Below are 13,439 nucleotides of genomic sequence, written 5' to 3'. Positions count from 1 at the left end.
CGGTCTTGTGACCTTGAGCAAGTTGCTTACCCTCTTCTTGAACCTGTTTAGTCGCTTGAATTGATGAAGTTGTTAAGAGGGTTACAATAAAGTATGAATGTATTTGGAGACTGTTACATCTTCCCCACAGCTACTGGGCTTGACTTGCTCTGCTTTTTTGGCCTAATTCTGGCTTCTCGGTTTTGCAGGCATTTATTCTTTTACTCACAGGGCTAGCGCAGAACCGGACTTAACAAAAGGAGGTCTGGAGGAACGGAAGAAACACGCCTTGGTATCTTGCTGTATCTACTACGGCAGGGGACCTCTTGGCTGTCCTCTTGTTCTGTTCCCTCATTGAAATCTTAGCAAGAGAACCCTTAGAAGACTGTAGGGGGAGGGAGTGGAAGGGGAAAGTGCAGGGTGGTGGGGGGGGGGTCTGTATGTAGCTCCCAGACATATGCCTAGAATAGATTTTTGTTCATTCGCAAAGCCAGTCACGTTCGTGGGAGTTTCTCGTGTCACTCCTTCACATTTTGAAATATCATCAAGGGGCGCCTGGGTGGCTCAGTCGGTTAAGGGTGGGTCTTCACCCAGGTCATGATCTCACGGTTTGTGGGTTCTCCCATCCCTCCCAGCTGTGTGCTGACAGCTCAGAGCCTGCACCTGCTTCAGACTTTGTGCTTCTCTCTCTCTCTCTCTCTCTCTCTCTCTCTCTCTGCCCCTCCCCTGCTCTCTCTCTATTTCAAAAAATAAACATGAAAAAAAATTAAAACAAGAAAAAAGAAAAAGAAATACCATCAAATACAATGTAAATAAAATCAAAACAGTTCTTAATACAATCCTGGGCCACTAAATCTCAGCGTTTTCAATCTATCCGGGTTAGAAGTAACCTCCTTCTGCCGAAACCTCCCATGCTTACTTCTTTCAAGTTTTTTTTTTTTTAAATATTTATTTTTTTAAAGTAAGCTCTAGGCGGGGCTTCAACTCATAACCCTGGGATCAAGAGGCACTAGGGACTGAGGGGACCCCCAGTCTGAGGGGACTAGGGACTGAGTATCCCCCCAGCCTTCTCCCCCCATACGTTTTTTTTAAATTTTTTTTTTAATGTCTATTTTTATTTTTGAGAGAGAGAGAGAGATTCAGAGAAAGAAGGAGATACAGAATCTGAAGCAGGCTCCAGGCTCTGAGCTGTCAGCACAGAGTCCGACATGGGGCTTGAACCCACCAACCATGAGATCATGACCTGAGCTGAAGTCGGACACTTAACCGACTGAGCCACCAAGGTGCCCCTCCCCCCATACGTATTAATGGCACTTTCACATTGTGTTGCGGTTGGCTTTGAGCACTTTGGCATCCCACCAACTTAAACACTCCTTGTGGCAATAACTGTTGGTTGCATTCCTGGGACCTAACATGGGGCTGACACAGTAAGTACTTGCTGGATGAATAAATACAAGAATCATTTGGTTTCCTTAAGAAGTTAGATTTTTATCTGATAAACATTCCTTGACAATTCAGTTTCAGTTTCCAATTTTTCTGTAATGTTTTATATTCATGATGGAAGAAAAACATTTGATTTAAAAACATCTAGCAAGATCTAGGGGTACCTGGGTGGTTCAGTCGGTTAAGCTTCCGACTTCGGCTCAGGTCATGATCTCCCAGTTTGTGCTTCCAGCCCCACGTCAGGCTCTGTGCTGACAGCTCAGAGCCTGGAGCCTGCTTCAGATTCTGTGTCTCTGTCTCTCTGCCCCTGCCCCCGTGTGTGCTCTCTCTCTCCTCAAAAATAAACGTTAAAAAAATATAGCAAGATGTAGCTCAAATGTCTCTTCTTCATGACTCTACTATTCACCCAGGCAGAACTGGCTAGCCCCCCGCCCCCTCTGTTACATTTAATTTTTGTGACATATGATGTCACACCATGCAATTGTTTACTGTTTTTCCTTTTTACCCCGGTATGAACTTCTTAAAGGCAAGAACTCCTCTCATTTTTTATATTCTCAGTGCCTAGCACAGTACTGGACTTTTAGTTAGCACGCAATAAATGTTGAACAAGAGAATAAGCAGATTATCTGGCACTGTGTCCTTTATGGTGGAAGGAAGGAGTTCATTATAAAATGGTCTTATTATCATCTGGAATTGTTTGATCATCCCACGGAATAATGGAGGTTTCAATTCTCTGTTTCAGCTCAAGCAGTATAACCAAACCCTTACAGAGACCACAGGGCTGTAGATAGTGGAAATGACTTCTGTCTTCTGTTGAACTTGTCTCCTAACCTCCTTGCATGGCTCAGTGCCTTGACTCCTGAATGTCAGGGCATATCATGTGGCTATAATGGGCTGAGAACCTGTTCCTCCCATCCTCCCAGATGTTCCCAGTGTCCCCCCTCTTCTGTGTCTGGGGGAGGTAGCTTTATTTGCCCTGCATTGCTCTGCTGCTGGACAGGGAGCTTCAAAAATCAGACCACTGTGCCGTGAGGATTAAGCTCCTGCTACCACCATCCATCTCCAGAACGTTTTCCTCATCCCAAACTCTGTAGCCATTAAACACAGACTTCTCATTCTCTCCCATTCCAGCCCATTAGTAACCACGATTCTCCTTTCTATGAATTTGGTTACCCCGGGTTATCTCGCATAAGTAGGATCATACGGTCTGTGCCCGTTTCTGCCTGGCGTACTTCACTCGGCACCATGTTTTCAAGATTCATCCGTGTTGCAGCATGTCTCAGAATTCCCCTGCTTTTTAAGGTGGAGTAATATTACATTGTGTGTGTGTGTGCGCGCGCACACACACACACACACACACACACACACACCATTTTGTTTATCCCTTCATACATCGTCAGCAGACATCTGGGTTTCCACCTTTTGGCTCTGTGAAAACTGCTGCTCTGGACATTGGTGTGCAAGTAGCTGTTCAAGTCCCTGATTTCAATTCTTTGGGGTAGGGACCTAGACCCGGATTGCTGGGTCATACGATAATGCTATGTTCAGTTTTTTTTTTTTTTTTTGAGGAACCTCTACACTGTTTTGCATAGTTTTACATTCTCATCAGCCACGTTTCCCCACGTTCTCACCAGCACTTGTTATTTTCTGTTGCTGTTTTTAACAGCCATCCTCATGGGTATGAAGTGGTCCTCATGAATTTTGCACCTATGTTCATAAAAGACGTTGGTCTGTAGTGGTCTTTGTTTATACATAGATTTAAGCATTTGGGACAGGAATAATAAAAAAAAAAAAAGTCAGGGCTGTCCTGAGGTTTCTTGGTTGTGTTGGTGAGTTTGTAGTGCCACAGAGAATCCTGGAGCAGGACCAGGTTTTAAAGGACAGGGAGGAAGGATGTGTACAAAAAGTACTGTTGTAATATTGGGAAAGTTCAGCTCACAAGGACTGTGGCCCTCCTGGAGGAGGTATATAGTTGGCAACTGAGGCAACACGATCAAAACTTGAGAACGAGTAAGAACCAGGAAGACAGATGATGGGAGCATCTGCCGTTTCTTGAGTAATGGTAAACGTTCACGAATTCCCAGCCTAAGTGTAGTAGCTGGAGTCACAGAACTGCAGGACTCTCCCGAGAGACAGAGAGAGTGACAATTGGCAAGAGGGCCAAGAACAGAACCCTAAAGAACCAAAATTTAATTACTGTGCAGCAAAGAAATAGCCAATAGAGACTGCAAAATAGGAAGCAGCAGGAGGGAATAGTATTTTGAAATCAAAGTAAAATATGGTATTTAAAAAGGAGAGCTGATTCTCCAATGTTTCAAGGAATTCCAGTGTTATTTTCCTCTTCGGTCCTCAGCCAGTGATCATGTCCATCACTGTAATTTATTAGATATCCTTTCTAGTCCCAGCAGAACCGAATTAATAGGAAAACTGGGTCAATGGCAGAGCGGGATTTATTATAAATTAACAAGCTTGTAGTGACAAGGTATGAGCATCCTTTTTGCTAACATTTCAAAGCTGACATCTAAATTAAGCCTGTTTTTATTTCAGTTGTGGAAAGTACAGATTAAGACTTAAAAATCATCTCTAAATTTATTATCATCATTTAAAAATAACACCAGGGCAAAGCCGCACCAGGACACAACAAAACCTTTTACAACCCATCAGGCGTTTTTAAAACATTTATTTAAAAAATCAGAATAATGCGCTATATTTACTCACATAGATTCCTGTTTGTTACCAGATATTTTCAGCAAACAGACATCTTTAAGCCTCTTCATCTGCTTTTATCAAACCTTCAAAGTGGCTCCTGCTGCTGTTGACAATCACAGCAGCCTGTTGGGGGTAAAGTATGGGGAGAGAAAAATAATCACGTATTCCTCAAAATTCAGAAATAATAAAACACTTGAGCGGGTAAATGTGCATTTGTATGGCACCAACGAGGGCCAAAATAGTGATGTAATTTCCATACACACTCTAAAGTGAATAATATAAACGTGTCCCGTTATTAACTATTAACTCACCAAATACTTTGTGTTAAACCCTAGAGTTTTGTGGAATAGCTATTAAACTGATGACTACTTCGTAAACATTGTAATAATTACGCATGTTCAAAAACACACGACCTTTTGAAAGTGCAGCTAAACAGTTTGGTGAAGAATCTCATGAAATCAAGTGTTAACTGACCCAACACAATTATTCTGAAGGTAGGAGGAAAACAACACATGAGTTTTTATGGATATAAGGTCTTTAGAATTCATGCTCAATCATTCCTCCACACGACCTGGCATTTAGTAATCATATATATTTTGGGGGGAATCGTTTTTAAAGAATCCTGTGTGTGCATAAATGTTTTTCTCTCTCCACCCCCCAAAAATTCTCTGAATGCAACAAATACCTTCTGAGTGGCTTCTATTTGGAGTTTTAAGAGAAACGGAGATGTATTACATGGTCCTTGCTTGCAAGCAGTTCATTCTGTACGGGGGAAGCAGGCATAAATCCATATACACAGTCATGTGTTCTTAGGAGGGGAGGCAATGGGAGCACAGAGGTGTTGCAAATGTGGAAGTCTCCGGAGGTCATTCTAGATATTAAAGTAGGCTTTAACCCCCACATGAGGATGAATGGGCAGTGGTGATGGGAGCACACAGTGGGAACGTGGCATGAGAAGCAGCCAAGTGAAGAACAGCTCCAGAGAAAGACGTGGAGGAATGCCTTTGCAAGAAGGTGGAGTGCAGGTATGCGGTGAAATGCAAAGGTTAGGAAAATGGCTTGGAGTCAGATTGAGAGGGGCTCGGACGTGGTATTAAAGATTTGTGCCTTTATTATGTGTGTATGAGGAGCAGCTGAAGAAGAACGTAGAGTGACGTGTCCAGAATTGCTTAAAGGAAGAAGAGTCTGCCACTCTGTGAGGGAGGATTTTCCCGTGACGCAGGCCATCTATATAAAAATTTGTATTGTACTTTAAGGTCTGGGTAAACCTTAACCAAGCTTGAAATATGAGAAGTTAATCAAATTCAGGAAAAAGCAAATCCCAACAAATTTTTAATCTCGTTTTTTTTTTCCACATGACATCAGTATAATGGCCCCCCTCAAGTATGTGCAAGTTAAGATTCTAGAAGATTCTAGAGTTCCAGCACTTCATCTTATAAAGGCATGGAAATCAAGAGAGGTGAAAGGACTTAATCTAGTTATACTACTTTGTCATAAGTAGAACCTGAGTTGGATAAAGGTCTTTAGAATTCAAGCTCAATCATTCCTCCACATCACCTGGCATTTAATAATAACATATATTTGTTTGGTAATCATTTTTAAAGAATCCTAGTTTAACTGAGGAGAAGAGAATTGAATACTTCCCTCCTCCCACCCAATTTTTAACCCTCATATATTAAAATACACATTTTTTTTCCAGTGGAGGTAATCTGTTTTCACAAACAGAGAAGAACATGTATAACTATTTTGGCTGTAAATAAATGTTGTGGTTAAAAAATTGAAGATGATGGCAGAATAGCATTTTTTTACATTTAAAATCTCCCTGAATTTTCCTTTTTTTCTTAGCGAAGTGAAAGAAATTTCAGACTAGTCTTATGATAGACATTCTTAAAATAAGGAAGACAAAATTAATTGATTTATATTATCTGTAGCTGTAAAAAAAAATTGTTGAGTACCTCACAGCAAAGAAATGCTGCCAATGAGCATAAAGACGTATATAAAAATAAGACATGGTCCCACCACTAGTGGCTTATAATCAAATAGGATTTGGAGCACTTGATAGATACTTTATTCCTTACTGAAAGCAAATTTCAGTAATGTTATCTCTATTTAGATATATATGCTAATTCACTTATATGTATAAAGAACAAAGAATTGTATGTAACAATCGCTATATATTTTTCAATGAGAGAAAATCATTTGGGAAGAGAAAAATGCGGAAGCTAGAAGCAAAACAAACTTAAATGTTAGTTATTATCAATACTGAAGATAAATACTACATACAGTAGTAGAAGAAAGTGAGATTGAAATGGTTACATCTTTACTGAAATTTTAATTCCTTTTTATTTACTGTGGATTATTTTGAAGCAGATCAAGATGATTTCAAGTTGGTAAAAATAAAGTGAAATTCCAAGATACATTAATGAAAATGACTTCACTGGAAAAGTATGAAATGGGAAGAGACATATGTGTTGGATATAAAGGATTTGGTCAGATTATGGAGGGTCTTAATGCTCGAGATAAGGCATGGCGACTCCATTCTAAAAGTTGGATTAAAGACCATTCAAATTTATTTAAAATGTACGAGACAAAAAAAAAAAAAAATGCCGTAAAGAAAAATCTACTTTTAGAAGATTCAAGAGCACTGGACTGGGTTGTTGTGAAGATAACATAAGGCATTTGCTGTATACCTAATTAGAATATAATAACTGCCAATTATAATAATAATTAGGAGATCTGTATTTTTTTTTTAATTTTTTTTTCAACGTTTTTATTATTTATTTTTGGGACAGAGAGAGACAGAGCATGAACGGGGGAGGGGCAGAGAGAGAGGGAGACACAGAATCGGAAACAGGCTCCAGGCTCTGAGCCATCAGCCCAGAGCCTGACACGGGGCTCGAACTCACGGACCGCAAGATCGTGACCTGGCTGAAGTCGGACGCTCAACCGACTGCGCCACCCAGGAGCCCCTGGAGATCTGTATTTTTATCCAGGCTCTGCCATCAAGTGACCTATGAGCATGAACATCTCTACTTCTCTGGCCCTCTGTTTCACAACATGTAAAATAAGAACGTTAAACCAGATAATCCCAAGGAGTCTTCAGGTTTAAAAATTCCAATTATTCATGTTGAATCCAGAGATCAAGGAATAGTACTCAGTACTTAAGCAGTGTTTTTACCCCCAAGCCCCTCAAAGAATAAAGCTAAACAAACTTTTCATGGTCCAGTTTGCATATTTTGATCCAGTCTTTACTTAATTTTAAAAGTTATAAAACATGAAAACCCAAGAGTCCCCCAAAGTGGTCCCAATGCAGAACACTTGGGAATTTAAGAACACAATATTATTTTAAATATATTTAACAACTCAATTCACACAGATTGACAGATGCAATGGAAAAGTAGACCACCAACAGATTCTGATTAAACTCCACAATCTGAAAATTTCATAGAAAAACAATAAGCCACTGCATAATCATACATCACATTAAAATATATATTTAAAGTATACATCCTCTTTTAAATGGCAGTGATTATACATTAGTGCAACCACAGAGCACTTGTAAACTTTTTTTTTTGTGGTTCAACATCACCCATGTCCATGGGTGATGACACCCATGGACAACAAATTCTGTCTGTTCAACTCCACTGTCTTTCTTGGGTCTAAGCGTTTTGAGTTTTCCTATGTTGAGAGTTATAGCCTCTACCTACAACTGTATCCATCTATCCAGAAATGCCCACTGTCTGTGGGTGTGGGAGCAGGTGGTATACAGGTCAATCTGAAGAAATCTCTCACCTTTCTAAAGTAAGAAAAAGGGTTTGATCTGATAATTAGAGACATAACCATATATCACAGGCAATTTATACTTCTCACTAGGCAGGAAGCTTTGTCAAAATGGAGTAAGGTTCAGGCCAGAGACGGCTTCAGTATGATTCCTTAGTTATCTCTCCTTCGGGCCCTTAGTGTTAAGGAAGGGAAGATAAGAAAGGATGCTTGTCAAAAGTGGCTGACATCATCTCAGCCTTGCTTTTAAAATGCCACAGTTTAAAATTCAAAGGCTGATAATGATAATAACAAGTTGCTTTATGAAAAGCAACTTAAGCTTAAGCAACTCAAGCAACTTAAGCTGTCCGCTTAAGCGTTAATCAAACAAGTTGCATGTTCTTATATATCGAGATTCTCAGGAGCAAGCAGCAAACTCTGGTCGCAATGGCATATGTAATGAAGCAAACACTCTTCTCTGCTTTCATCAAGACTCGGTCTGTGGCTGGCAGGAAGTCCTAAGCGTGTGCAGTGGAGTGCTGACCAGTAACACAGATCTAACTAAAGACGGGACACAGACAGAAGGGAGCTTCTTTCCTTGAAATCCAAACATCATGTCAAATTGACGTTTTTTGGTCCTCTTGGCAAGAAAAGGTACATCAACTTCCGTCACCACTAGGGAGACTCAAAATGTTTATTCATGAATTTTCAGTCACCTCCCTTTAATTTACAGTATGTGCATGTTAACAACAACAATGAATCCCCGAGTTTCAGCTGAAAATACAACAGTTTCAATGTATTTCTTAATCACTAAGTATGTATGTATTCTTCCACATTCCTATTGTCTACTTCAGGTCTGAGATGCCCCCTTGTGGCACTTTTCTAAGTAGGCTTCTCAGCACAGAATAGCATCTCAAAGGTCAAATCTTCTGGCCCAAGGGAAGTGCTCAGGATTCAATCTTCTTGAAAATTCTGTGCTGGGTCTCACTGGGTGGCCTTGTGTAATCCAACCAGATTGCTTTTGAACAAAAAGGGGAGTCAAAGAGAACTTGGGTTTCCAGAGAAAAATAAAGTGCTGCCCCCTATAAATCACAGTCTCTGTGGAGTACAGTGTCTTCCTAAAGAGGTAGAAATAATAGGGGTGTGTGTTGTAGGTGCCCATATTTCAATGATACTGAACACTGTATCTTTAAGGGCTGCATCTTTAAGGGCTTAAAATGGACTGACTCCACTCATCTCTCTGATTTTTTCATAAGTAAGCCAGAACACCAGTGACCAAGGGGTCTGAAAGATTAACCAAAGAAGTTAGTGCATATTTCAAAGCGATTATGAATATTCTACATATACGCATATACATCTTTGAATGACCAAGTCATTTTGAATCCACTTAGGCTGCAAACAAATATTTTGGTATTTCACCTTTAAAGAGCACTTTATAATTGACGAAACATGTTCATATCTTATTTTTCATAGATTTCTCTGAACAATTTACAATAGAAAGGAAAGGTACTGACACCCCTATTTTACAGATGAGGGCACTGAGGCTTGGCAATCGAATACCTATTAACATATGATAGAGCTAGACTACAGGCTTCTGGCTTCCATTCTAGGGTTCTTTTCACTGAACCATTACTAGCTAAAAGGCTAGGACTCGCCATGCCTGAATTCTAGGCTGGGCTCTTCTGTGTGTACTTTCTGTGTGGAGATGGACAAGGAGACATTTAAGAACTTGAAACTGAAGACAGAAGATTAGCCCCTGAGATGTAAACCATAAACTCAACACCTGATCTCTCACAAAGTGGACAGAAAAATTCCCATTAAAGAGAAAAAAGAGCTTCCAGCTCAGGGAGACATGCTTATCTTGATATAACTGTGTCAAAAGGAATTAAAGGGAAGGGGGTTATTCAACAATAGAAGATATAAACGTGGAAGGAAATCACAGAGGAAACACTGGAAGGAATCGTCAGGGAAAGAGTATCTTGGATCCAGTTCCTGTATGGCTTGGTTCATAGGTTATAGGTAATATAGATCAGAGAAAAACTATCACACTAGAATCAAAATAGAAGCCTGAGCAATTAGACTATAAAATGCATTTGGTTAGACACTTTGTGAAGCAATATTTAGGTAACGTGTTTAGAAATACGGAGTATGTTATAGGAGACGGAGACTTTACTGGTGGGTTTAGGAGAACACATCTTGATTAGTTAAATGTGTCAAGACGGACACAAAATAAAGAAGGTGAAGCCATGACGATATCATATTCTTGTGACAACAAAAATCAAGTGAGCCACGGATATAATTGCAATCAGATCAAGGAATTAGAGGTCTTGGTTAAGACTGGACTATATAATCATTCCTTACTGTTCTGGTAATCAGACTTCTGTATGCGAATGAAAGAAATATTAATTAGGGATTGAGCAAAGCAAGGCCATACTGCTTTCACGTAGTGGAAGGGACTGGGCTTGAGTTTAGCTGGCCTCTGAATGGGAGTTGGACAGGGAGAGCATACAGCCACTAACAGGGGTACTACATAGATGGGATCCTTGGAGCGTCTGCGCAGGATCACATGTAGGTGGTGCATGTGCACTTGGTTTTTCTTCACCAGTATAGTTATACTGCCGTAAAGAATCCAAGTGAATATGAACCCATGTGGTCTGCTCTGGTCTGGCTATTGCTGTGACTGCTCAAAAGAGTCCTTCTCCATGCCTTTCACTGTGGGGCTGAACACATAAGGGCTCTTGGGATGATATTCTTAAATACTAAGATTACAAATAAGCTCTTCCTGTTATCTTTCTGTGTGCAGCAAGCAGCCTCCTGATTGTAACCTGCCTTCACGTACAGCTTGAATTTAGGAAGCACACTGTCCAAAGGACTTCAGCGCCTGGATCACTTGCCAAGTGTGTTTCTCAGTGTGAAGGGGCCAGTGCCGTGGTCTGATCGTCAGTTTCAACGAGTACGGTCGAAGTGAATCTGTATTTGCAAGGCCAATTTACTTGCAGGTTTCATGAGTCAGGTTTCTAAGCTCAGGGTCCTGCACTGTGGCAGACCAACAAGGCAGTGCCACCCTGGAGATCTCTGCTGGTTAGCCAGCTGTTTGGGGAACATCTCTCTATCAGCACGCACTCTTTTCCCAGACGACTTCCATAGCTACCTGCAGGATCTTGAGAGATTCACTACACTGTATGAGCTAGGAGCATGGCTTCAGAGCTGAATAGACCCACAGCTAGTTCCCAGCTCTGCCACATACCAGCTAAATGAACTTGGGCAAGTGTCTCATCCTTTGAGCCATGTTTTTCTCATCTGAAAAATGAGGATAACACCACCTGTTTTACTAGGTTCTCAAAGACTTCGCACAGTGCCTGTCCTATGTGAAGTACTCTTTTTTTCTCATTTATATTCCCTGAGTCTCACGCATAAAGAGAATGGGTCAGATTCAGTGGTCTCGGTATTCCTTTGGACTTGGATATTCTCCCTGCCCTCACACCTCCTGCCCCTGATTTTTTCACCAATGGCCTCACCATCCTCACAGTCTCCCACACTAGACATACAAAAGTTCCATTTCCTTTGTTCCCTCCTCACCTTTTACATAGAGTCAGTTAAGTCCTGTGGAGTTAACCGTATATGTCTCTAGAATATATCTTTGCTCCATTTTTACAATCATCTCCAGGATAGAGTGCGGATAAAACTTCCTTTCTTGGGTCCTGGCTTTAAATGTATCTTCTATATTGCTGCCAAAGTAGTCCTGTCCTCAAACAAACCTGAGTACTTTCCTCCCATGATTAAACAGCTGCTTGCTTGCTCCGGGGTTTTACCTAAACCAGCAAACTGACCCCAGTAAGGTCCTTTTATAACCCAGTCCATAGATATTTCTCTAGAATTCTGTCCCACCACGTCTCCCCTGAGGACCTATTCTCCAGCTACACCGAATTTTCTGCAGTTGCCCCAACCTACTGGGTCCACGCATGAGTTGTTCCCTAGGCTCATACTGCTTTTCTTGATAAATGCCTACTGATCTTTCAAAGCTCGGATCAAACGTGCCTCTGTAGAAGACTTTTGTGCCTTCCCAGTCAGAGCCATGTTTACTTCACTACCCGTGTTCCCAACACATTTTGTTTATACCACTAGTAGAGCAGTAATACAAACTGCTTAGTAAGACCATGTCCTCTGGAGTCAGACTTGCTGGGTTTGCCTCCCTGATGCCACTAATTGATAACTACCTAGCCTGGCTGAGTTCTTTATACTCTAAGCTTTTGTTACTCCTCTCTAAGAGAGAAATCACAATAACCTACTGAAGAGATTGTTGGGAGAGTTCAGTGACTTCATCCGTGAAAATGATGAGCACGGTGTTGGTGCTCTTACCAAGTGATTTAATAATGTTAACTTTATTATTTCTGTAATTTTCACTATTTACATGTCTACATTTTCCATCACATTATAAGCTCCTCTCAGGCAAAAAACTTATTCCCTAGGGCTACCAGCACTTACGATAGTGCCTGGTTCATGGCAGGCCAAATCAAAATCCTCCTTTCCGTTAAGAAACATCCATAGATTTGAGATAATTTCAAGATATAATCTAGACAATCAAAATAAGGTTTTACACTTGGGTACACTTTTGGACCAGCTATTGCCCAGGGCTTTGGCTATTAAATCTATGTTAATAGATACCTACTATTGCTTGGTGATGTCACTTATTCTCAGAGCTTCAATTCCCATCTATATGTAGACAGTGCTCCCCTCTAAATCTCCATCCCCATATTTTCTGTAAGATCCAGATCAATATACGAAGCTAGTTATCTAGACCTCTGTTCTTAGATGTCCTATGAGTATTCAAAACTTAACAAATCTAGAGCTAAACTTGTGATTCTACCATGAAATCATCCCTACAAATGATCTCCGTGTTAGGATATTACATCATCCGTTGCTCAGGTTGGGAATCCGGGAATGAAACCCAGCATTTCTTGCCTTCTTTGACCATTTTCCCCTCCTCATCCAGTCATGCTTGTCATGCTTCCAGCTCCTTGCTTTCTCCTAAATTATTTTGTAGATCTATCTTTTTCTTTCCCCATTGTGGTACTCTAGTCCACACTATCATTATGTCTCATCTACTACTGTTCCTGGCCTTTCTCTAATCCACATGGCAGCTGGAATGATCTATTTATTTATTTATTTATTTATTTATTTATTTTATTTATTTTTTATTTTTATTTTTTTTTTCAACGTTTATTTATTTTTGGGACAGAGAGAGACAGAGCATGAATGGGGGAGGGGCAGAGAGAGAGGGAGACACAGAATGGGAAACAGGCTCCAGGCTCTGAGCCATCAGCCCAGAGCCTGACGCGGGGCTCGAACTCACGGACCGCGAGATCATGACCTGGCTGAAGTCGGACGCTTAACCGACTGTGCCACCCAGGCGCCCCGGAATGATCTTTTTAAAAATACACGACGGGGCGCCTGGGTGGCGCAGTCGGTTAAGCGTCCGACTTCAGCCAGGTCATGATCTCGCGGTCCGTGAGTTCGAGCCCCGCGTCAGGCTCTGGGCTGATGGCTCA

General features: G+C 41.0%; 1 protein-coding gene across 3 annotated transcripts in view; it reads right to left on the bottom strand.

The window, feature by feature from the left end:
• Positions 1 to 7,357: 7,357 nt before the first annotated feature.
• The window catches only part of SLC25A27 (solute carrier family 25 member 27), a 29,105-nt gene continuing 23,023 nt past the window's right edge, over positions 7,358 to 13,439 (bottom strand). The window contains exon 9 of one of the 3 annotated variants that reach the window (XM_047860277.1): positions 7,358 to 9,174. In XM_047860277.1, coding sequence (XP_047716233.1) covers positions 9,103 to 9,174 — 72 coding nt within the window. In that variant the 3' untranslated portion in view covers positions 7,358 to 9,102. The remainder of the gene's footprint in view (positions 9,175 to 13,439) is intronic. The other 2 variants (XM_047860276.1, XR_007152441.1) reach the window with 2 other exon arrangements.

The sequence above is a fragment of the Prionailurus viverrinus genome, chromosome B2 (assembly GCF_022837055.1).
Source record: "Prionailurus viverrinus isolate Anna chromosome B2, UM_Priviv_1.0, whole genome shotgun sequence".
Lineage (NCBI taxonomy): Eukaryota > Metazoa > Chordata > Mammalia > Carnivora > Felidae > Prionailurus > Prionailurus viverrinus.
The sequence above is the reverse complement of the archived record's forward strand: the minus strand, read 5'-3'. Positions and strand labels throughout refer to the sequence as shown.